Raw genomic sequence first — 25,637 nt, forward strand, 5'->3', positions numbered from 1 at the left:
CTCTTTCTTGGTTTTATGATCTTTTTGATGCCATAAGCTTGTATTGATCTACAGTGCCAGTCAAAAGTTTGGACACACCTTCTTATGTAATGTTATTTTTTTTTTCTTTATTTATTTTAATAATTTTCTACATTATTAGATGAAAGTAGATTACTGTTGTACATTAAAACCATAAAGGAATGCATATGCATCATAAAAAAGTGTTTAACAAGCCAAAATATGTTTTATACTTTAGATTCTTTTGCTATGATTCCGACTTTTCACACTCCCGTTATAACTCTCTCAGTCGTTTTTTAAGTATTTGATATTAAGCTACAATATAGTAAATAATACAAATAAAGAACAAATATTATTAAGAAAATATTTCCAGACGTTTGACTTTATTAGGTTTTATCTATAAAATTATTTGGTATAAATAAAAGTATTTGACCTTCTTGATACGTCTTTAGTTGTGAAGCCCACTGCTAATATGAAAGTAAAATATTTGCCCAGATTATAAAATTAAGTAAGATAAAGTAATGTTGTAAAGTTTAAAGTTTAAGCTGCATTGGCAATTGACCCAGTTGCATGGTCAGACATTGGCACCTACAGAACCAATAGACCCAACTGATTTATGTCAACAGACTGTTCAGGCTGGTGTTGGTGATGTTGGTGTTGTGAGGAATTTTAATCAATTTTTAATCATTACTCAACCACATGGTGTTGACCATGTGCATCCCTTCATGTCCACAACTTCTAACTGCTGTTCCTGCATAATAATACACGTGTGTCATTAAGTACAAGTAGTCTCAAACTGATTTAATGAACCTGACAATGAGTTTAGTGGTTTTCAATGACCAATTAAATCTAAATAGGTATTGCTTATTTTCAGTATAGTGTTTCTAATACAGTACTTAGTGTATAGAGTAGTTATAATGCATGACTACATTCTTTTTGTGTACTGTTTTTGTTTGTTTATTTCATTTAATTTTTGCTATTTTAGATGCACAGCTATAAACAGAATGTGAACCTGTAATTGAAAATCCTCCTCTTCGTGGTACACTTTGGGATTGCTCTGTGTGGATTTTTGGTTTCTTTGTGATGGGATTTACTCCTCACGCTGGGTGTGAAAGCACAGGCCGCTGAGCTGCACGTTAGATGCTGAAGTAGGTTACCCACTTGGTCTAATCACATTAAACATTTAACTTTAAATAACACCATGCCCTGAAATGAATGCTTTTATCAGCAGTTTATTTGATGTGGAATTGAGAGAGAGAGAGAGAGAGAGAGAGAGAGAGAGCAATAGGTACTCTGCTTGCTTGCTCTCTCACTCTCTGTCTCTTTTGGAGAACAGGCAGAAATATTCCAGAGTGTTTGACGTTTGATTTACAGGTTGGCTCAGAGTTGTGGCCTAGACACTCTACTTAATTTGTGAGACTGGAACCCTTGTGTTATTATTATAAAATCCATCACTATCAGAAGGTCAGCTTATTGTTTAGGCGCCAAGAACTATATTTTCCCAGTCAATTGCTTTTTCCTTCACAAACCTGTCCTGTCATTACTGCCAGTGCTTGTACTTGAGTACTTGTGATTTCTTGTTTTCTACCACATCATGCTTTCAGAGGAACAAGAAAAAACACAGAAGTCTAGTTTTGCTGTACCATCACTGTCTGCAAAGAATTGTCAATGGCATTTCAATCACAGGGAGTTTGAGGCCAGAACAAATATGCAAAAGTTTGCTGTGGCACATAATATGACCTCCATCATGTTTAATCTGTAACTTGATGTGACCCTACCTTATTAAAGACTTAAGCCTTTCCTTTAGAGTCTTAAGATGTAGAACATACAGCTCTGTAAAAAAAATAAGAGACAACTTAAGTTTCTGAATCAGTTTCTCTGACTTTTCTTATTTATAGATATATGTTTGAGTACAATGAACATTGTTGTTTTATTCTATAAACTATGGACATTTCTCCCAAATTTCAAATAAAAATATTGTCATTTAGAGCATTTATTTGCAGAAAATGAGAAATGTCTGAAATAACAAAAAAGATCCAGAGGTTTTAGACCTCAAATAATGCAAAGAAAACAAGTTCATATTCATAAAGTTTGCCATGTTCTCCTCCACCAGTCATACATACTGCTTTTGGATATCTTTATGTCACTCCTGGTGAAAACATTCAAGCAGTTCAGCTTGGTTTGATGGCTTGTCATCATCCATCTTCCTCTTGATTATATTCCAGAGGTTTTTAATTTGGTAAAATCAAAGAAAGTGGTCTCTTATTCTTTTTCCAGAGCTGTACATTTAAACAAGAGGACTAGATACCAGAAGTTTTGATTTTATGTAAAGAGTCCAGGTCTCCATGGACATGGACTGTGACCCACTCACATTATTAGCTTTGGTGATTTGTATCTATGACTTTGTAACATTTTTTTTTTATTAGGCCCATGTGGAATTGTTGTTTAGGAAAATGCAGAGCAGAGCTAATATGTAAATGGATAAACGAATCCAGGAATGCCTCTACAATTACTTTTATTTAATGATGTTTACTTCACAAAACCACCAGTGTCAAACACAGCCCTAATGTCGCCATGTCTTCGTTTCCCAAAAACCTAGGAGCTATCTCAAGTATGTACTCAATTACTGACTGATTATTCAATCTGTGCCACTGCCAGTCTGAATATTGAGTCATGCTTGTCCTCAACTATAGAAAATTCAATGTTTCATTTTTTTTTTTTCCTACATTGTAAAGGGATACTGAAGTCATTCAGGCGATGAAGGAACACATAGGAAATCATATATTAAAATTAATCAAATACAAAATACTCTGTGAAGCATTTAGGTGTTAATGTGTGAATTTAGGTGGTAACTCTGGTGAATTTATCCTGTGCAAGGTAAAGGTAACCCCTGTTCTTTTTCTCCTGATGAGAGCCAGTTTCATAACATTTTGGTGGTCTTTGCGGCTGCATTCTAGAATACTTTCAAAGTTCTTAAATTTTCTGGGTTGACTGACCCTTATTTCTCATTCATTTTTTATTTTCTTAGTTTAGTAGTTCTTAATATGGATTAGAACATTACTCAAATAAAACTCTTGTGATCTCCATCCAATATTTTGAAGATGAGTTGAGGAGTGACCATCCAAACCCTTAACTTTACTAATGTTCTTCTCACAGAATGCAATCAAATCCTCCTTCTGAGCTATGCTCAGAAATCTTGAACAGTAGAGACAGTTACTCCACCAAAGGCAGGATACACTCTTTTTAATACCCTTGATTTTAAAAGAAACAATGTTTTTAACCAAGCAAAGAACCTCTTAAACATTCAGTTTGTCACAATTCTTTCATAGAACCATTACCTTAATAAAGAACCTCCTTTATAAAGAGTAAAATAACTAGGCCAGATCATTTTGCATGTAAATGTAATGCCTCTATGCTGTGAACTGATATATTGTATAATAGTCTTTCTTGCACTTGAGTAATTATAGCACTGAGGAAGATAATTATGATAATTCATATCAATAGGCAACCATATTTCTGTAGCTAATGCTTCCATCCTGGTGAAGAAATGTAGATTATTCTATGCAGCAGGAGATAACCAACTTCATCCCGGTCTAAATGAGGACTTGCAGAAGCCTATGCTGCCTGAGTTTTAAAAAACCTCTCTGATAAATCTGCTTGGTCAGCTAGTAAAAAAAGTTCAATTTGCCAGATCCTCCAGATTCTCCATAGCGAATGACTGACTTGTGATATAAAAGACCTGTAAAGCAGTGGAAAGTTCATTTTCATGCTGTCATTCCCAGCAGCTGGCGCTTGGATGAGGAATCTGCACTTGGCACATGGCAGGCTTTTAGAGAGTTCCTTATCACTGAGAGTTATGTTGGTGTCAGGTGAAATGTGAGCGTGTCTTCGTGCTCAGGTGGAGACCTTTACTCCCAGAATCCAAAGCCTGACAACCCTGAGAAGCTGACAGTTTGACTATAAGGCCTAAAAAACGATTCAGGCTGCCAGCCATTAATTCTCGCTAGTTTACGACAAGCTGTAAAACACTCTGAGATGCGTGTCGACCCAATAGATATGTTTGCACAAAGTAAATCTACAGCATAAAATGTTCAGGTTTCTTCTTAAAAAAAAAAAAAAAAAAAAGGTTAGGATTGACAGGGTGCAGGTGTAGTTTGAAGCCTGCAGATCTCTAAGGTCTCTAAAGCTGCGTGTATAAGCTTACAAAGCTATAAAGAAATCCCTCCTTTGTGTTTTCTGTTGACAGGTAGAACCTGCTTTGCGTGCTTCTCGCTGATCATGGTGACCTCATGCATGTAGTGAACTGTTACCAAGTTCCCTCAGAATGTTGTACGTCTCAGTGGTGATGTGTCACTGAGTGTGATATCAGTGTGTGAACGTGACTCACTGCTTATCTGCAGCAAATCTTCAAAGCATTTAAAAGACTCATCTGGGGACTATGGTGGGATATGGTTTCTGCTGAAAATAAACCCAAGAAGAAAGGGTGAGTTTTTTTTTTTATAAACATTCAATTTTTTGTTTTTCAGAACTTACGTACTTCAGAAGTACTTCACATTGCACTATTTATAGTATATATACTTATTTAATATTTGAAAAAAATATTTGAAATAAAAATGTAATATAATTTAAAGGAGTAATCCTGTTAGTAGTAGAGCTGAGCGATATTGTATCGTATGCAAGATATATTGTGAAAATACAGATATACTTGTTATTCACATGTAATTAATTGTTTAAACAATTTAAACAATATACTCATGCACTAAAATATACTCCACTTTAGTTTTGTGGTATATTCCTGTTTGTACATTACTTTGTTAGATTTTGTTACACTATTATTATACTACACAAAGTCATTGAATCAGAGTCTTGGTTTGGTCATGGTTTACCAAATAGACTTAAACTGTTATATTTATTTATAAAGCTCTGGAAGAAAAAAAAAGAGAGCACTTAAAATTAAAGTTAAAGAGCTTCTTTGATTTTTCCAAATTGAAAACCTCTGGAATATAATCAAGAGGAAGATGGATGATCACAATCCATCAAACCAAACTGAACTGCTTAAATTTTTGCACCAGGAGTGGCATAAAGTTATCCAAAAGCAGTGTGTAAGACTGGTGGAGGGGAACATGCCAAGATGCATGAAAACTGTGATTAAAAATCAGGGTTATTCCACCAAATATTGATTTCTGAACTCTTAAAACTTTATGAATAAGAACTTGTTTTTTTGCATTGTATTAGGTCTAAAAGCTCTGCATCTTTTTTGTTATTTCAGCCATTTTCTGCAAATAAATGCTCTAAATGACAATATTTGTATTTGGAATTTGGGAAAAATGCTGTCCTGAGTTTATAGAATAAAAAAAACAACAATGTTCATTTTACTCATCAAAGAAACTGATTTAGAAATTGAAGAGTGTATAACAAAGCAGTATACCTCTTAAACATTTAGTTGGGTGTTCACATTGTCACAATTCTGTATAGCACCTAGGCCTGTCACAGTAAGATTTTAATACAGAATAAAGATAAATAAATCACTACACTGCTGACGAGCATTAAATCAGCTAGTTCTCTCCTGTTTCAGCATCCTGTACACTTGTTTGGCAGCAAAAATAATGGGACGTATGAACAGCAGCACAACATGCAGTCAGCTAATCACATAATTAAACACTGGCAATTTTCTTACTTTTAAATGTTTCCTAAATTCGAGGGAAGCATTTGTTTAACCCTGTAAAGCCTGAACCATCAAATCATTGCTAGAAAGATTTTTCAATCTTTTTTTTTATCTGACTTTCTAAACAATAATAAAATAAAATAAATAAATAAAATTGTTATTGTATTGTATGACTTTTATGCATCGTATCTCTATTAGAAACCTACATGGTAAGATTAGTGATCCTGTTTAGGCTGTAATGTTATCCTTGCCAGTAATCACCTTGTTTTTAATGCTGTTAGATATACATTATGTTACTACCCAACTACCCGAGTGTAATATTTTATACATGCAGCTTCTTCTTTTCACTGTAGTGTTGAAAAGTTGTGGTTCCTATTTCAACTTCTAATCAGCAGTGAGGAAAACACAGAAGAGCATGGGTCGAGAGAGGGTGGAGAAAATAAGGGGGAATAATAAGAGCTCATCATGCAGGAGACTTTCTGTTTTGTGCTCTGCAGACTCATTTTCTACATGCATTCACAAGCTTTCTCTGCATTCAGAGTCTGGCTCTGCCCTCCTCTCCCACCGTCTAGTGATGCTGCCTCCATGTCATCAGAGAATAAAGGGCAAAAGCACCACAGGCTCAGCATGATGACTACTGTATTTCAGTAATATACAGAACTGAAAGCAAAAGAAAAATTCCCACTGCTTTGGGCAAGGCTTGTTGCCATGGCTGTCTTAAGTAAAGCCATTCTGTGAGATGGTGCCAGTGACTCATCCAGAGGGCTGATCTGATCAGAGGCACAGAGAGACTGAAATAATTACAGACATTTCAGGAGTCATTGCACATGAAGTGCAGACTGCAGTCGCTCTCAAATGAGAGGTTTGATGAGCTGTGAAAAAACGGACATCCACTGCTTTCACAGCTCACATAAACATTAAGGACTTCAGGAGCTGCAGTTCTGTTGCAGTCTGCAGTACTTTTCTAATGCTGGTTGTTACCAATATAGATAGCTGACATTAACGACTCCACTGAACACAAAGAGGGTGTTATTTTTCAAATACTAAAAAGCTCTCAGTGCATATCTGGTAGGGGTGTGACAAGATCTCGTGAGATTAAAACGTGACGATATTTCTCGTCAAGCTTGAACATGTCTCGCGAAAAAAAACAGTAGGTGAGCTCCGCGGTACAGTTAAAAAGCTCCGCGAGACAGTATGAGCTCCGCGGTACAGTTAAAAAGCTCCGCGAGACAGTATGAGCTCCGCGGTACAGTTAAAAAGCTCCGCGAGACAGTATGAGCTCCGCGGTACAGTTAAAAAGCTCAGCGTGACAGTATGAGCTCCGCGGTACAGTTAAAAAGCTCCGCGTGACCGTATGTGAGCTCCACGAGGCAGTTAAAAACCTCCGCGGTACAGTTAAAAGATCTCTGCGTGACAGTAGGTGAGCTCCGTGGCACAGTTAAAGATTCACAGCCCTAGTAAATACTGTAAGTAAATCGTACACGTCACTGTTTCATAGGCAGTTGTACTAATCCCTTAGCTCTGTACTGTTATTTAATAAAATGTTCTGTCTCTGTTTGCACTTCCAGCATAGTCTTAAAATGACTGGTTATGGTTATGCATAGTTAAATTACAAGCAATGTTGGAGGTAAAAACACAAACCATAGTCTTAATATGACTGGTTGTGGTTTGCACTTAACAGTCTGTTAAGTTTGCGTTATATGATTTTGTCAAATAAAACTCTAGTTTTTAAGTTTTTTTCATTTTTGACGTTTTCTATAAAATTTCTCGTCTCGTTCTCGTGAACCCAGTATCGTGATATTAGTGTCTCGTCACACCCCTAATATCTGGCATTAAAATGCATCCAATCGCAAATGATTGCCAGAGAGGTGTGAACAGGATAATCCATTAACTTAAACTCTATTAGCCATTAGTCAAAGACTATGTTCAGACTGCCAGCCCAAATCCGATTTTTGCAAATCTAGATCAAAATATTTTTAGAAGTTGCCAAAAATTACATTTGAAGGTGGTCTGAAATATAATTACAATCAGATTTGTCTCAGTTTGGGTGCTCTGGCCACTCAAAACCTATTTTATTTTAACATGTCTTCATGGTTTCATCACTTCATTAATCATTATTATTACTGTAGTGTGAACATAGCAAAAATGTCTCAACACATCTCTAAAAGCAAAGCACTGTCCACATTAACCACGTCATTGTTGAATCATTTCCTACATACGATAATCACAAAACCACACGATCCACAGCAAAATATAAAGACGATACTTCATGCCTTACTTGATGCCTTATCTCGATTTAGGATAAGAAAAAAAAAAAAACTATGGAAGATTCTTAGCAGAACCGGTGTTATGTGTTTTGGCACTTATTTGTAATCCGATCATCCAGGATGCATTTTAATGGCAGTTGTGAACAAAGCCTACATGTCAGCGATAAGTCCATGTCGCATATACCATATTCAGTGTAAAACAAAGTAGCAAGGAGCAGCAACGGATATTGCATTAGTTAATATCTGTAGTAATTATTGGAATAATAAATCAGGTTAAACGGCACCTGAACAGCTGTTAAAGCTAAACAATGAGGGGTATGTTTAATAGCTGGTTCAAATTGAAGTTGGATCATGTTCTTAACACAAATTAACCACTCCGGAGTGTGTTTGGAACTGGACCGAGACCACTTTCTTTCACAGGTCTTGGTGTGGTTGTTTTGGTCCACACTTGAGTGTGATAACTCATACTGTTTTCACACCTGCCCAAACGAACCGTTCAAGTTCAAGCGAAGCAGTTTTATCCGGACCAAACAGTGCTGGTGAAAAAAAAAAAACATTCTTACAGCACTTTACTGAACATCCTGAGATCATCACAGGACAGTGTGGGAAAGTGTGATCATGTAACCTTAAATAAATAAATAAATAAAAGTAGCTCATTTTAAAAGTGTATTTTTTTTGCTTCTACAGATCTTTTCCAACCATTTAACAAATTAAATTAAATATTACATCTGACTAGTTTGGTCTTGATTACTTAAGGAACATGTTAACATTATGAAGTTTTCTTTACATCAAGATTTTTCCTGTAAATATTTAGTCAATTCCCCTTTTTATCAGTATAAGAAAAAAAACATTAATTAGCTGCCCAATAAATTTAAATAATTATATATATATATTTAGTATAAATATTTAGAACTGGGTCTGAATTGGTTAAATCAGATAATATATATATTTTTAAGTATTAATTAATTTCTACTGGCTGACAGTGTATACAGATCATGCAGACCCAGAATGTTCATCAGATTCTGCGCCCCACTGGCCTAGATTCCAGTACAGCCCTCATTATTACCCTCATTATTATGGCTAGAGTGGCCAGATTTTTGGTTTACACAGGAGGGTGGAACAGTGCGGGCTGTAAAATGTAAATATCTACATGAACTAAACGCCAAATCTTAGATATTTTAGGCAATTTAGAAAGTCTGGCCTGTTTTGAAATCCCTCATATGTAGGTCCCAAAAAGAGGACATGTCCTAGAAAACAAGGACATATGGTCACCCTAATTAGGACAAGCCTGAATAAAAGAAGCACCCAATGCCATGCAGGGGTCTACAGTAAGAGATAAGAAATCAGTTGCCCACTTTTGAGTCCGTCAGGAAACTCAGCTGATGTTTGCAGTATAAGCGAAATCCCACACTGTCCCTTTATAGCATCTTAAAATGTTAAAACAAGAACTGAAGATTTTTATTTTACTAAAAATTATAATTATCAGACTACACAAAAAAAATCATATAAACTCAAATAATTATTTTCCTGTTATTGACATTGACAGCTGTTTTTAGTTATCTCATTCTCTTTTCGAGATGTTCTAAAATCGTTTTAATTACCGTGATATTTGACCACAAAATGATGGACAGTTTAAGCATTACTTCAGCTGCTTTTGTCTGCTTCCTGTGTTTGTGATTGTTTTGCTTGTTTTCTTCACTGTGGGTTCTTAAGCACATGGCTCTGTTTAGTTTCTGTCTTGACTAGTCATTATTGTCCCCACCTGTGTCTCACTTTTTTGTGTATCACTTTCGTTATCTTCCCCAGGTGTTTCTTGTCCATCTCAGTGTATTTATAACCCTTTTTTTGTGTTCCTTTTCTGTTCTTGTGCATGTTTTTATGTTTGTGTTTAATGTAAATTAGTTTTGTTTGTATTTTGTCTCTTAGTTTTGTTTGTTTATTTTTAAATGTTTGGTTTAGTTTGTCTTTCTGTCCAGCTTCTGCGTATCTGGTTTCTACATGTTGCCCTGATTTTCTTCTAATTTAATACATTTTTAGTTGCATTTAACATCTGCCTTTAAGCTTAGACCTTGACAATATGAGAAATATTAATTGACACTAATATGATTAATTGATGAACAGCATGTCTTTAGTCAATTGAAAATTAAATAGTATGAAAGTTGTAATGTCACTTATTTTAAGAGTTGTTTACTTACAGGAGTGGATTTTTCTTGAGATGACAGGGTGGACAAGTTAAATAGTTTTTATTTAGCTATTTTTCAGAAATTAAAAAATGAAATATCTAAAGGGTTTTAAAAAATCACAAACATCAATATAAAACATATATTAAAAAAATGTTTTTAACAGCTTCAAAAACCAAAAACAGCTTATCCACATACAAACACATACATACAATAAAAAAAACTATATAGTACATACACACTTTTGTAAGTAAAATATAACATCACTCTGTGCCTATAGTAATTTGTTGGCTTATAAATTTCTGTTGTGTATTTTTGAGGCCCACAACCAGGCAGTGTTTCAGAGATTTCCATGCTTTAACACACTCAAATGAACTGATTAGTGGGTTCAGGAGTGTTGGCAGTGAAACACTGAGTAAAGTGAGCTGTAGTATTAGGCTGCTTTCCCACCTACCTTGATTGAATCAATGTTGTGCCAAACTGTGACTTAATATCAGTCAAGCCACAGTGGGATCCTGTGGCTCAGTGGTAAGTGCTGTGCCACTTGAGCAAAGGAATCATGGGTTCAAGTCTTAGTCAGGATCTCCAGAGTGTCTTGGACCTTTAATTTGTTTCTAAATAACAATGTCTTAAACTAATAATATTGAAAAGTAACTTCATATATGATGTTCTGCTGTAGTAGTGTAGTGGTGTAAGTAATGGCTCGGGAGCCTGGTGGTTCTGGGTTCAAGTCTTGAATGAAGTGTTTTAGCAATTTATATATTTTGTGAATTTTACTAATGACCATAAGTCATAACATTTCTTTATCAATAAAAGTCAAAAGTCTGTTTCCAGTATGATTTTTTTGTTTAATTGTTTAATTCAGCTTGCCACTGCTGGACTGGGCGGGGGCAACCGTCCACTTTAGTGCCCCATGGTTGAAAAAGCATTACTAAAGTGCCCTCTAGAGTGACAGAGAAAAGACAGAGAGCCCTTTCTACTGTCCTTCTCAGAAAAGAAAAGAAAGTGATGGGATGTTTGTAAAGTCCACATGACCTGTTGAGAGGTAAAGGGCTTTGTCTAATATGCTGGAGATTGTGGGTTCAAATCCAGTGTGGTGCAGGCTTGTCACTGGTAGCACTGGCGAGATGTGAGAAGAACAAGGCTTGGCTGGTGGAGAAGGTGATAAAAAAGAGTGGGGGAAGTGTTTGCTTTGACTCATATTTAGTAAAGTTTAAGTCCTGTTGTTTACATGAAATGAAAAACCTGAGGAGTTTTGAACTGACAATCAGCTGATTGTTAGGTGTAGAATATACCAGTAAGCCACACAATTCCACGGTTACTGTATGTGCTTTTGAAACACTGATATCTCACATTCTACACTTTGCAACACAAGCCAAAATGCCTCTAACAGGACTCAAACCTTGAAACTCCTGATCACAGAGCCACAGTTTAAACCACTGAGCCACAGCATCCCTCAGGAAGCACAGTGTTTGGCATAAGCCAGAACTGTTTGAGAAATGGAGGCTGATTGAGTAGATGATTCTGATCAGAATACGTGTTGTGGGGAGTTGCAGTGTGTGAACTCAGGTGGCTGAGAGGTAAAGGGCTTTACCTCATAAGCAGGGGGTTGTGGGATCAAATCCAGTGTGGTGCTGGTCTGACTGTGGTGTTAGTGGTGAAGCTGGAGTGACTGGTTGGATTAGAAGGAAGAGGCTGGCTGGCAGGAAGAGGAGGGCAAGGTGGAGGGGGGAAAGAAAGAAAGAAAGAAAGAGTTGCAAAATTTTTCTTTAAAAGTGGGTAGTAAAGGTAGAATTGTGCAGTTCCTTTTCAGGGTTAAGTCTATCAAAAAAATTGGCCCTGGGCTCCATAACCACTGCTGGTTATCTCTCTGGAAGCCCCAGGGGGAGAGGGCCAGGTAGTTCCTCTCCCCCTTTGTGGGTTTGGTCGGGCCTTGTCCGCCCGTCACCGGCCGGTCTTGAACCAGCAACCTCTTAATCATGAGGCAGAGCATCTACCAGTGAGCCACAGGGTCCCACACATGGGCATGTGTTTTTTGAACATTTATTTATCAGATTTGTAGTTATCGATAATATGTGATAAGATGTCTCTTACAGGACTTGAACCATAGACATATGGACCATTAACTTCTGCAGTCTAAACCACTGAGCCTTTGCATCTGGCTGGCAACAGCTTCTCTAATTGATCTATTTGGTTTGGTTTTATCCATATCAAGAAACTTTTAAAATGTACTGTCAAATTTGCCCTGAAGATACTGAGTAGTATTTGAACTCACAACCTCCTGATCAGGAGGCAGAGCATCTACCAGTGAGCCACAGAACCCCATAGAACAAGCAAGTGTTTTTTGAACACTTATTTCTCAGATTTGAAATTAAACAAAGAACATGTGACAAAATGTCTCTTTTAGGACTTGAACTATAAACCTCAGGGTCATAAACCTCTGCAGTATTTGAACTCACAACCTCTTAATCATGAGGCACAGCATCTACCAGTGAGCCACAGGATCCCATGGGTTGGACTGTGTTTTTTCAACACTTATTTCTCAGATTTGTAGCTTTACAATGACCCTGTGCCAAAAATGCCTCCTCCAAGAGTTGAACCAAGAACTTTCTATTCATAAACTGCAGTGCTCTAAACCACTGAGCCACCACAAGACACAATTATGCCCTCTTTTGTATCTATTTGGTTTGGTTTTACTCATATTGAGACACATTTATAACTTAGTGTCTTGTTTGCTCTGGTGATACAGACCAGTATTTGAACTCACACCCTCTTAATCACAAGGCAAAAAGTCTATCAGTGAGCCACAATAACCCACAGATGGTTCATGTGGTTCATGTGGTTTGTAGCTTTACAATGAACAATGACAATTACAATGATGTGATAAAACGTCTCTTTCAGGATTTGAACTTTAAACATCTTGGTCACGAACCTCTGCACTCTAAACCAATGAACCACCACATCTTGCTAGTAGCAGCATCTCTAATTTATCTATTTGGTTTGGTTTTATCTAAATCAAGAAACTATTAAAATGTGCTGTTATATTTGTCCTGGAGATACTGACCTGGATTTGAACTCACAATCTCTTAAACATGAGACATTGCATTTAACCATTGAGCCACAGGATCCCATGAGATGAGAATGTGTTTTGTGAACACTTATTTTGTAGATTTGTAGCATTACATTTAACATGTAACAAAATGCATGTTTTTTTTTTTTTACTGATCCTTGAAACATTTAAAAACACCCAGTGGGACTTGAACCCATTCTCTCTCAGTTAAGAGGCAGAGAACATACCAGCAAGCCAATGAACAGCACACTTTGTACTCCTGTTTATAAACATGTATATGTCAGATATAGCACACTTCTTAGAGAGCACATGCAAAAAAATATTTTGCAGGACTTAAACCATTGACCTTCAGATCTCAGATCCTCTGTCTAAACCACTGAACCACAGAATCCCTGTAGGAAAAAGTCACTTTTGCTGTTATTTTGAAAAGTCAAAAGACCAACTTTAGAAATATTGTGTGATACTTGATCCCAAGACCTCATACTTTAAAGGCACAGTATCTACCAGTGATCCATAAGATTTCACAGCTTATTTGTGTGTTTTGTGTCTTTTCTGTGATGTTGACAATGAATACATACCAAAAAACTCCTTGCAGGATTTGAACCCTAAACTTCTTGATCACAGATGCATGGTTTTAACCACCAAGCCACAGAATCTCACATAAGTCTGAGCTTTTTTGTGAGCTTTTGTTTTGATTTTGCTGTTATTTGAAAACACTGGACCAAAATAGAGTGGAGATCAAGATTAGTATTTGAACCCATGACCTCTTACTCAATCAGCAGAGCAGTTAGCAGTGAGCCACAGGATACCACAGTTGTTTTTTGTGTTTTTGAACATTTATATCTTAGATTTTACACTTGATAATTAATACAGGATTTAAACTCTGTGAGCCTCCTGCTCACAAACCTGAAGTTAATCCACTGAGCCACACCAACTACCAGCAACATGAAATTTATTATTATTATTATTATTATTTATTTTTTTATTATTATTATTTTTTTTTTTTACCTTTTTTGGTTTGGTTTTTCCCCTAATTTAGGAACATTTAAATTATTTCCAGATATCAAATGAAAGTAGTAAGCATTTATTTTGGGTTAAACATGTCTGCACATCTGCATAAAGTCAATAGTTAAGCCTCAAACTTTATACAGCTTTATCCGTTTAGCTGTATTCAAATTTTGGCACAACACTGGTTCAAACAAGGTAGGTGTGAAAGCAACTGAATATTACAGCTCTCATTACTGCCAGCCTGGATTAATCACTGATTACATTTTCACTGATGCACAGTTTTCTGTTCCATTAAACTATAGAGAATTGTCTTAGGACAGTTCACTGAAATATAGAACATCTTAAATAAATCTAAAGATTGTTTTTGCATTGTTGCATCATAATATGTAAGACTTGAGTTCATGTGCATTTTTGACTTGCTTTAATTTGTAAATAAATAAAGCCATATTAAAAGTGTGGAAAATAAAAGTGTGGCAAATAAATTCTACATTTTCAAAGGAAACAGATTTTTATTGGTACAGAAATGGCATAACTTACAGTAATTGGTGGAAAATCCATTATTATGTACTTTTACAGATTAAATGTTGTGAGAACGCAACTTTGTCATCATTAAATTATGGGATTGAAACATTCAAACATTAAGAATCAGATGTACCGTAGCTGTAATGATTTAAGAACACCAATTGTAAATTGCTTCAGTAATATAATTTGTTTTTAATAGCTTTCTCCAAATTGCCATCCACTGCTGAATTATAACAGTCTACAGCAGTCCAATTCCACTCACTTACAAACAGAAAGGAAACACTGAATAACCAGAGTTAACACCTCCTGCCTTACCAGTACCAGCACAACCAATCCTACACCTAAAGGATTTGATCCCACAACCTTCTGCATATAAGACACCTTTACATCAGCAGCAGAGACATTCTACAGTCTTTTTTAGGGCTTTACTGTTAAGATAAGAAGCCATGTGTTCTGATCCAGACCCTCTATTCAAACAATCCTCTTCTCTTCTGCAATTATGTACCATCCAATACTGATTCTGAATGCTGATTCAATACTGAATCTTTTTAGACATGGCCACCTGATCATCATTCTCTCCCTCTAAGTTTCACACCAGAAATAACAATTTAACAGGGTGTTTTTATATTAACTTCCCAGTTGGAAACTTTTCACACATAGCATTAATGTAGCAGTGTTGCACTTTAAGGAAGTACATAAATCATGACTAGATGCTAATTTTAACAGTTTTTTTTTTTTTGCTTGAATAGGCAATGAAATGCAATGCAGGCTTTGTATTGCTTATTATTCCTAGAGTTACACCATTGGCATGTCTAGCCCATCTTTTAAAAGGTGCTCAAACACCCCTAAAAATAAAATGTAAAAAAAAAAAAAGTCTTCTCGGTTTCTGATAAGCTGAACAAATGTTAAAACCACATAAAGTCTATGGCTAAATATAATATTTAATCTAACAGAGAAAAAGTAGAAGAGCATGTATGTGTGCACACGACAGTTTTAGTTAGTAACACCAGCGGTCAACTCAGGCTGTTTGAAGGGCAGAGATAATTTATATATATATTTTTTATTATTATAACGACACCCTTTCTACTAAAAGGGCAGATGAGCACCCATAGATGGGCACTTATTAAGACACATCATCAAAAAGTCTTGATCTAGGTGACACATCATCATAATTTATTGCTTTTTTTTTTTACCACAAGAAGGGCAGGCTTTTTTTGGCGCAACACTGATTTAAGCAAGGTAGATGTGAAAGCAGTCAAATAATATATGTAATATGTAAGACTGTAGCATTATGTTAATGTGCATTTTTGAGCATTTTGATGCTTTAGTAATGCTTTATTTTAACCACGGGGGAAACAGTATGCCCAGTGGTGTGTGTGATAACCCATTTCTTATTTGTTACATGCTCTAAAGTGTGTGCCCCAATCAGCTGGATCAGTACCACCTTCCTGAGACCTGCAGGAACATCCAGAGATACATTATATGGACAGTGATAGTAATAAGGCATCTGTTCATGTATTGCTTCCTCTGAAATCAAGAGTATTAAAAAAGAGTATATCTTGCTTTTGTTGGAGTAACTGTCTCTAGTGTCCAGAGAATATTTCTGCTGGGTTTTGGAACATTGCTGTAAATATTACACCCCACATCATTCCCAAAATCCCCTAACTTATCCCAAAAGTACAAAATAGAGCCCCCTCATTCAGGAGAACACAGTTCCACTGCCCCACTGCCCATTATTTATATGTTTATATGTTTTAGAGAGACCTATTCTGTTGGAAATACATCTTTACAGGGACTAGATGAGCTGTGCGTGTTGTGTCAGCAGGATAAAATGTAAAAAATATATATCATAATAAATAAATAAAAATATCATGTTGCTAGTAGATGGTGTGGCTCACTGGTTTAAACTGCAGGTTTGTGAGCAGGAGGCATCCATCCATCCATCCATCCATCTGCATCATTCTGAGCAGATGTTGGAACACTTCCAAACCAATAGTATCCTGCAGCTCAACAGATGTGATTCTGTTCTTCTTATTTTTCTGTGCTACACTTTATTCTAAGCCACCAAACATAAAGAAACTCTGCAACAAAACACCAGGGTTCATTCAGTTTCATTAGATCTATGTTTCCTCTCTGTGGCTTACATTTAAGGATGGTTCCTTCTGTATTTTTTACACCAATTGCCAATTGCAATTACACAAGTGCTCTTCTTAAGGTTGCACAAGTCTACCACCTTTCCTTAAGTCTGCCAAGTTATTTATCCTCGGTTTTACACTGTTTGTGTGGTCCGAAATCATCTGCCGATTGTTGGTGCTCGCTACAGGCTACACCCACCGTCTCTGGAGCAAAATGGTGAGCTTAAATGGTGTCTAGATGGTTCTGACGTCACACGTATGCCCCATTTCAGTGCATCTCTGTCAGATTGTATCCCTCAGTGTGCTGTGAATCACTGTACTGAGCTGCCTTTCAAGCTGCACACTCGTCATTTCCTGTTCGGCCCAGTCCAGGCCTGGAGGCATTTTATTGACTTAGTTGATGGATTTTGTCAGACAGATGCTCAGTAGAGCTTTAAGAGGATACTGTGTCCAAGCAGAGCCTTTCACAATAGTCGCTGAAGCCTGTACAGAGGTCTACCAAATGGCTCACATCAAGATTGCTAAGTTGCAACTCTCTCCTGATACACAGATAAGTTATAAAGTTCATATGAAGCTCTATAGAACATACAGGAGCACTTTCTAGTTCTGTAATTACTGCATGTAGTCTATCAGTTTATTTTATTAATTATTATCCTCATTTTACCCTGTTTTTTGGGTGTTGGATCATTCTCAGTGCTGGGTAACACAGGCAGGATGTAGCTCACAGAAAACTTTTGCTAAATGGTTTTGGTTGGTGGACTGTGGTTTTTAAAAACTCCAGCAGCACAGCTGTGTCTGTAATTATAAAACTACAAATTGCTCCTGAATGGATAGTGGAGCTAGTAACAAGGAGTTGATATTCAGACTGGGCTGTGTGTTATCAGACAATGATAACTTCAGCATATACAAAAGAAGTTCTTAAATGATAATTTAATTTATTAAGGGAAAGAAAACGACCCAAAACAACCTGGTCGCATGCAAAAAAAAAGTAATTGTCCCAGGGAAAATATTCTGTGGACTGATGTGACAAAAGTGAAACTTTTTGAAAGGTGTGTGTCCTGTTACATCTGATGTAAAACTAACACAAGGTTTCAGAAAAAGATCATCATACTGAAAGTTAAACATGGTGGTGGTAGTGTGATGGTCTGGGGCTGCTTTGCTGCTTTAGGACCTGGAGAACCTGCTGTATAATTGTTGTATCCATGAATTGTGCTCTCTACCAGAAAATCCTGAAGCAGGAGAATGTCCGGCCACCAGTTTATGACCTTAAGCTCAGGTGTACTTGGGTTCTGCAGCAGGACAATGATCCGAAGCACACAAACAAGACCACCTCTAAATGGCAGAAAAAAAGATGCTGTGGCATTAACATTAACATGCTTAAAAAACCCTTTAATGTGGCTGAATTAAACCAATTCTGTTAAGAAGAGTGTGCCAAAATCCCTCCTTAGAGATGTGAAAGACTCATTGCCAGTTATCAGTAAAGCTTGATTGCAGTTGTTGCAACCAACGTTAGAACAACCAAGTTATTGAGCTTAGGGGCAAAGCCTTTTTTTTTTTACATAGGGCCAGATTGGCTTATAAAGATTTATATTCCTTAATAAATTAAATATTCATTTAAACCCTTTCATATTTACTTTGCTTAGGTTATCTTATAAATCTGATGTAAGTATGATACAAAAAAAAGCAATGAAAAATGCTACTCCATTTCCCAGCTGGTATATGAGAAGCACCAATGGTCATTCCTTCCGAATCTGGCAGCCATCTGCGGTGCTATTCATAGAACCACAGTTACAGCTAGCTTTGTCTGAGACTGACCATTTGTACATAATGATCCACAGACGAAGCTGCTTTCAATAATCTTAATGTACTTTGATCACATGAATATCATGCAGCCTTTAGATTATGCTGTGCATTTTGTGGGAGTCTTGCGCGGTGTGTTCAAAGGCTTGAAGAGCTCTAATAGATGCATTCAGAGAATGCCAGACTCTTTATGTGTTTGTTGCTGATGTGTCAACAGAAAAGATGAAAAGAAAAACCTCTGCAGTGCCTGGGAGGGTTTCGAGGCAGACAACAGAACAAATGGTAAGCAATCAAACTCATTCAGCACCTCGCCAATGAGACTTGTAATAGTGAGAAGGCTAAAAGCAGAGCCTCATTCTGCAATCAACCTGAATGGATCAACAGATTCTGAGCGCCACTTTCTTTAAGCCACTCTCAAACCTGGTTTAGTTCGAGGATTCGTTCACATGATGTTTTGTTCTTACATTTTGTTCACACAATGCTGTGTACCTTCTGTCTAATCACACAGCATTTACCTGAATTTCACACTGGAATCAGGAGGCAGCAATTATGCGCAGGGTCCATGTGAGTAGTGCCTGGTACACCATGTGAACATGTTTCCAATCCACCAATGTTTTTCTTTTACTGGCTTTTTAAAATTGTTGCTATTGTTACTGCCTGACAAGCCACCTGCAGGTTGTTCTGCAGTACCTAGAATAACTTAAGCTGGTAAACAATAAAGTATCATATCATGCATTAGATTTACAATAGAACGTCCTCCTGAACTTCAGCTTCAGACATCCGTAAGTTAACCTTGAGACAATCCAATATTTTACTCCTCTATTCAATCTTTCATTACACTAACACACACACACACACACACACAGGTAGTTTCATCTATATTAGCCTAGAAATGCTCACATATGAACTGCATGAAGGCATGCCTCAGCCATCTCTATGACGTTTGGGAGTAATGGTGGGGAGTGGTGTCCTGTCCCCAGAGTGTCACACAGGGCCAGCGTTGTGGAAGAGAGATGGAGAGTAGCTAAGTCATCGATCAGAGGCAGGCTACGCCAGCTTTAGGTCTGACATTTATGGTCGGAGCCTGTGATTAATCATCAGCTAACAAGGCATGGGCCTCTCAGCATCCCTAATGTAGCTGCTCCAACACACACTGACAAAGCCTGAGAGAGAGAGAGAGAGAGAGAGACCCTTAATTAAGACCGGTCCCGAAACTTTGGAAAAAAAAAAAAAAGGCCATCTCTGGCTGGTTAAACTGGCTTAACAAGCTTAGCTCTTGACCAACAAGCACCTGGTTTGTTTGTCTTTGTTCAAGGTTAATGGTTTAGTTGCTCTACAACCATGACCAACCTGACCAAAGCTACTCAGCAGAATGAACAAGCTTGACCTTGCTGGTCAACCAGTAGCAAAATGACCAATAGGGACAACTAGCATAACAAGCAAGATCACACTGTTTGGCCATCATAAAATAGCTTGGTCAGGATATAGCCAAAATGGTTGACCAGAATGACTAAGCTGGTTTTGGCTGGTCTAAGCTGGTCTTTGATTTGATTGAAGAGCTGGTCATCCAGGTGATCCTTGATCAGCATAGAGTGTGTTGCATTTGGTTGCATTTTGGTCTTGCTGGTCATGTTAATTGGCCAGCTTGCTAATGATGGTCATGTTGACCAACCATGCATGGTAATGTCCTGATCAGGCTAGACAAGGTCAACCAGCTTAGTCAGGCTGGTCAAAAAGCTTGGTGATGGCTGGTCATGCCGATCGACTAGCTTTGTCATGCTGTGTGGACATTTCAAGCTTGGTCAGGGTATAACCACACTGGTTAATGTGGGTGACCAAGCTAGTTGACCAGCATAACCAGTGTGGTTGACTGGCATCACCAAGCTAGTTGATCAGAATAACCAGCCATCACCAAGCTTTTTGACCAACATGACCAAGTTGAGGTTGACCTTGTCTAGCTTGATCATGGGATAACCATGCTGGCTGCCCAGCATCATCAAGCTGGTTGATTACCAAGACTGAAATTCAACCAAATGACCAGATTTTTAACCACCAACAATCAAAGACCAGCTTAGACCATCCAAAACCAGCTCACAACAAAACCTGTAATTTTTTTCAGCAGGTTGATATTTGTGCTTTCCCAGAAAATATTTGTTTGCTAATAAATTTGAGAGACATGAGTGAGGTAAATGACCAGGCTGCGCTGAGAGACTGTTAATTGTTTGCCAACAAGCAACAGTAGCAACTCCCATATTATGCTTTTAATTACCGAATGTAAATGGATTCATTTGGCTGTGCTTTTCCCAATGGCACCCTCGGAGGTTCAATCAACTTATTACAATTCAAGTGCTTTGACAGACACCCCCAGTCAGGCTCCACACCAAGATTAAAGCAATTCCTTTCGCTGTCAGTAATTGTGAACACTCTTATTTTATTTTATTACAGATGATAATGTGCTTTATGGATGCTGGAAGGCTAAACAGCAGATTAAGCACAAATGCAGATATCTGGATGAGAAGAACGTCGTGGTGGCGGATCATTTACGAAGGTGTCCCTGGTCCTCTGGCTCAGAGCGGAGTGATGTGGCAGAAAAAATACCCCCGGGATTGGACGCATCTCAAGATAATACTCTCTCCACTACATCTCCTGTGGTCCTTCCGGCAGATCCGAGCCCTTTGAGACAAAGCCCTTCTGACACTGACTGTTTCCCAGCAAATAACAATGCACTCGTTAACCCGATGATCCATAAACAAAGTATCATTTATGGTCTCAGCCCGATGGGAACAAGCAGCTTAGAAGTGAAGAAGCATAGCCTGCCCTTGATACGATGGGCTCCTGCTGCATCTCGGGTGCTGATGCTGGAGGAGCCCGTGGCCTGGCGATGTAAAGGATTGGCTACAGTGAACCGTGAAGCAAGGCCTGCTGAACCTTCACAGCTCTGGAAAAGGGCATCTGGCAAGAAGCTGGAATGGGGCCATGGGCGGCCGGCCAGGCTGGCACATCTGCCGGTGCAGTCACCCAAAAACGGCCCGTCTGTGGCCAGAAAAAGGCCCGTGATCCAGAGAGAGGCCAGGCTAACTGCGGGTCACGGAGGGGTACAGGTGCAGGACAGTCATGTGGAACAGAACTTCAGTCAAAAAGCAGCAGAGACTAAACATAGAGACCTGCCACACGACAGCGATGGGTCAGCCTCAGGAGTACCAACGAACAAACAAGCACTTTATAACTCTTTGGATCTTTGGAGCCCAACACAAGCAGAGGCAGGACTCAGCTCAGCACAACTGGTACAACAAGGAGGCATCTCCACGGCCTGCTCCGATGTGAGTCAGTGGATGGTAAGGGTAAGAAGTTGCATGTTGTCGTACTTCCTTCCACCTTAACCTAAACATCATTTTAGGCTAAGTTGGACACAGAATCAGAGTCAGTTTCTGTTCTTTCTTCAAAACCAAACCTCAATTCCAATCAAAACTGCCATTAAAAAAAAAACATTTCTTCAAACATATCTTTTCATATCTTCCAAGACTTTTGTCCAATGGAAGCTAAAAACAATGTACTGGCCTATGAGCCTCCTGCTTCGAATTGCATGTGAGTTCTGCCACAGATGTTTGTCTGATCGCATGGACAATTCTGGCCAGATGTTGCCAATCATGATCATTTTCAACCACTGCACTGCCCACTGTGAGTGATAATGACATACTGTATGTTATGTCATATTCTCGGTACACTTGTGACATTGTGGATGAAAAATTTTAATACCATATTTAATGCCATACTTCCTTCCTCCTCAACCCTCAAACCCTTAGGCTTAGAATTAGACTAGACAGTTTTTTGTAATATTTCCAGTGAATGAGTTTTGACTGAATTAGTTTCTGTCATTTATTAGCAAACCAGCCTCAATTCCAAACTAGTATTGTGTCCCATGTCTTCTGCCATGTCCCAAAGAAGCTAAAAACTCTGCACTCACCTATGAGATATATGTGAGGCTTCTGGCCAGATGCTGCCAGTCACGATCATTTCCACCCACATTTCCACCCATCGTGGATGATAATGATAATAAATAATTTATGACATACTCTTCGTGACATTGTCGATTGAAAAAAAAGGTTTAATACCAAACTTAATGCAATAATACATTCTTCAAGCCTCAAAAAGCATTTTAGGCCTAGGATATACAGTTCTTTTTGTAATTTTCCCACTGAGTGAGTCAGTCTCTGTTGTTTCTTCACAAAACTGCCTCAGTTCCGAACAAAATGACCATTAAAAAGCCATTTCTTCCAGCATATCTTTATGTGGCACAATGCTGCTGCAATATTGCTGCAATGTCTTGTGGCACTGATGCATTCTTTCTCCGTTTCATCCTGAGAATAGTGTTTTTTATACAATGAGTTGCCAAATGTCATAGGGACTAGTATTGTGTCCCACAGAAGCTGAAGAAACTGCTCTGACCTTTGAGACTTGCACTAAATATGAATTAATTAGATTGTATAGATTCTGCCAGATTTGCTTGTCTGTTCGCATGGACAATTCTAGGTCACTATCATTTCCACCCACTGTTTTTTCGACTGTGGCTGGTAATGACTTTTTCTGTACACATGTGACACTGTTCATTGAAAAGAGTTTAATGCCATATTTATTGCCATACTTCCCTCCTCCTCAACCCTCAAAGGGCATTTTAGGCTTAGGATAGATAGCTTTTTTTGTGCTTTTCCCACTGGGTAAGCCAGTCTCTGCTCTTTCTTTAAAGCAAGCGTCAATTTCAAACAAAATTGCCATTAAAAAGCCATTTCTTCCAACATATCTTTATAGGACACAATGGGTCTGCTAGTCCTTGTTGTGGCACTGATGGATTCTTCCATAAATGTATTGAACTGTTTCAGGGTCGAGTGAAAATAGTGTTCTCCAAACATATACAGCACACCACCCAACACAAACACACACAAACACACACACTTCCTTATGGATCCATTGCTAAGAAAAAAACAAAAACAAAAGAAACATATTTACAGGTGGCTATTTTTAGACTGCTAAAGGTACAAGGATAAAGAATGGGTGCAATATCATTTCAAAATATCCTTACACTTCGTTCTCACACACAATGTGTTTTGTGATTCTGTTCGAGCCACTGGTAACCGGCAATTAGCATCCATGGCAACCAGGCGTGTGGCACAGTGTGAAACAATACCATTCTGGAAAAACCTGGCACAGCACAGACGCACTGCACAATACGATTATAATTCCTAACAGAGGACAGACAGACGTTTTATCAAAAAGACTCTTTTAACTGCAGGAGAAGATCTGTGTGCTGATTGCATGGAAGTCATTTCTGAAAAGCAACAGAATCATGTTTTTCTGATTTTTTTGTCTTTCAAAAAGATATCAGAAAGATATGAAGTGGTGCAGCTGAAACTGCTATTAAGTTTCATTTGAGGATGAATTGGCTGGAAATGGCAATATTACGCTAGAAATGAAAAGCCAGTCTTCCATCACGGGCTGCACAGATGCATAATTAAGGCGTAATTAAGGGAGTCGTGAGCTCTTCATGCACTATTTTGTCCCTCCAAGGCTGTAAACAACTCACTACAGACTAAGTTTGATAGTGGTCCTTAAAAGCAAGCACCAAGACTAGACCAGTTACAATAACTACATTACTGATATATCATGCAAAATATGGAAATGTCCTTAATCATTTTGTTGACCTTGATATTGCCCAATATGCTAACTTTAGAGTCTGTGTACATAAGAAAATGAACATCAGCAATGATTTATTGCATAATTATGACTGACAATAATACTGTTTAATCACAATTATTTCTGGGACCATATACAGTATCTTCCAAAGAATCATGACAAACTTTTAGTCTTGTCATTCTTTTAAATATCTCTTAAGTGCTCTTAAAATAAAGATGCTATCCATGTTTTGAACAAGTCTATGGATGTTGGAAGTAATACAGTTTGTGGTGAAGCCTGTATACTGCTAGAAATACATATTCTATTTTTATTCTAAACATAGTTCTTTATGGAACAGACAACAATTGTTTTTTTTTTTTGCATTGTTCAAAGAACCCATTTTGTCTCAATTAAAAAAAAAGTATAAATGCAATTTTAAGGTGCTTTAAATCTTCACAGTGGTCATTTAGTGTGTTACCACAATCTTATTGACAGTAGTGGTTCATAAACACTGACATGCCAATAAGGTAACAAGATATAACACGTGTAACGTGTCCCATGACTTTTGCCATGGCCCATGGAAGCTAGAGAACATTGCACTGACCTGCGAGAGACACATGTGGGGCCTCCTGTATGTTTACATGGACAATTCCAGCCAGATGCTGCCGGTCACAATTTATCACCTACTGCCCATGCTGCTGTCCACTGTGGGAGGTAATGTGCTGCACCTGCACAACTTTAGAAATGAATTTTAGAATTTGCTTAAAGAGGTGTGGCTGTTCCCAAGCCATCATGATAACACATAATAAATTTACATACTGTTATCCCAAGACTTTTGGCACAGTCAGAGTCAAATAGATATTGTCATATCCCCAACAGATCTAGTGTTGAAGTGTGTGATTGGTAACTATGGTAGAGCAGGAGGATCTCTGTCTGCTTCTAAAAGCTTGTAAGAAATGAATGACTGTGGGCGGAGAAGCAGACAGACTGAGCTCTAGGCTCCTGAATGACAGGCTCAGATCTGAGGCCACTGATCCACTTAATCTCCTCTGATTGCTTGTTTGTGTGTGTTTGTGTGTGTGTGTGTGTGTTTATGTCAGGATGTGCTGTGTCAGTCTGGATACCAAGGAAACAGCAAGTCCTCCACCGGATTCCGGGACGTCACCTTATTCCACGTTCTCCAAATTCTACAGAGCAAACCAGTCCATTTCCCACAAGTCGGGGGTCAGAGACGTCTCGAGGTTCTTTAGTGTCTGAAGCTCTGAAATTCCGTCGCTCAGGAATGAGCTCTGTACTCAGATCAGGTCATAAAGATGAAGCCGCTCT

The 25,637-nt window shown here is 38.0% G+C and overlaps 1 protein-coding gene across 1 annotated transcript; it reads left to right on the forward strand.

The window, feature by feature from the left end:
- Positions 1–4,200: 4,200 nt before the first annotated feature.
- On the forward strand, positions 4,201–25,576 carry LOC103027205 (uncharacterized). Its single transcript, XM_007250401.4, has 4 exons — positions 4,201–4,480; positions 18,862–18,926; positions 21,090–21,979; positions 25,412–25,576. Exons 1-4 carry the CDS (start codon positions 4,446–4,448, stop codon positions 25,559–25,561), a joined length of 1,140 nt encoding a protein of 379 aa, XP_007250463.3. The 5' UTR covers positions 4,201–4,445; the 3' UTR covers positions 25,562–25,576.
- Positions 25,577–25,637: the final 61 nt, after the last annotated feature.

This window comes from Astyanax mexicanus, chromosome 6, assembly GCF_023375975.1.
Source record: "Astyanax mexicanus isolate ESR-SI-001 chromosome 6, AstMex3_surface, whole genome shotgun sequence".
NCBI classification, from domain to species: Eukaryota; Metazoa; Chordata; class Actinopteri; order Characiformes; family Acestrorhamphidae; genus Astyanax; species Astyanax mexicanus.

Excerpts from the sequence above, each read along its gene's own strand:
- LOC103027205 (XM_007250401.4), top strand. The coding sequence starts at position 4,446 with ATGGTTTCTGCTGAAAATAAACCCAAGAAGAAAGG. Across the intron at positions 18,927-21,089 it reads GGCAGACAACAGAACAAATG|ATGATAATGTGCTTTATGGA; the intron begins GTAAGCAATCAA and ends ATTTTATTACAG. Across the intron at positions 21,980-25,411 it reads CCGATGTGAGTCAGTGGATG|GATGTGCTGTGTCAGTCTGG; the intron begins GTAAGGGTAAGA and ends TGTTTATGTCAG.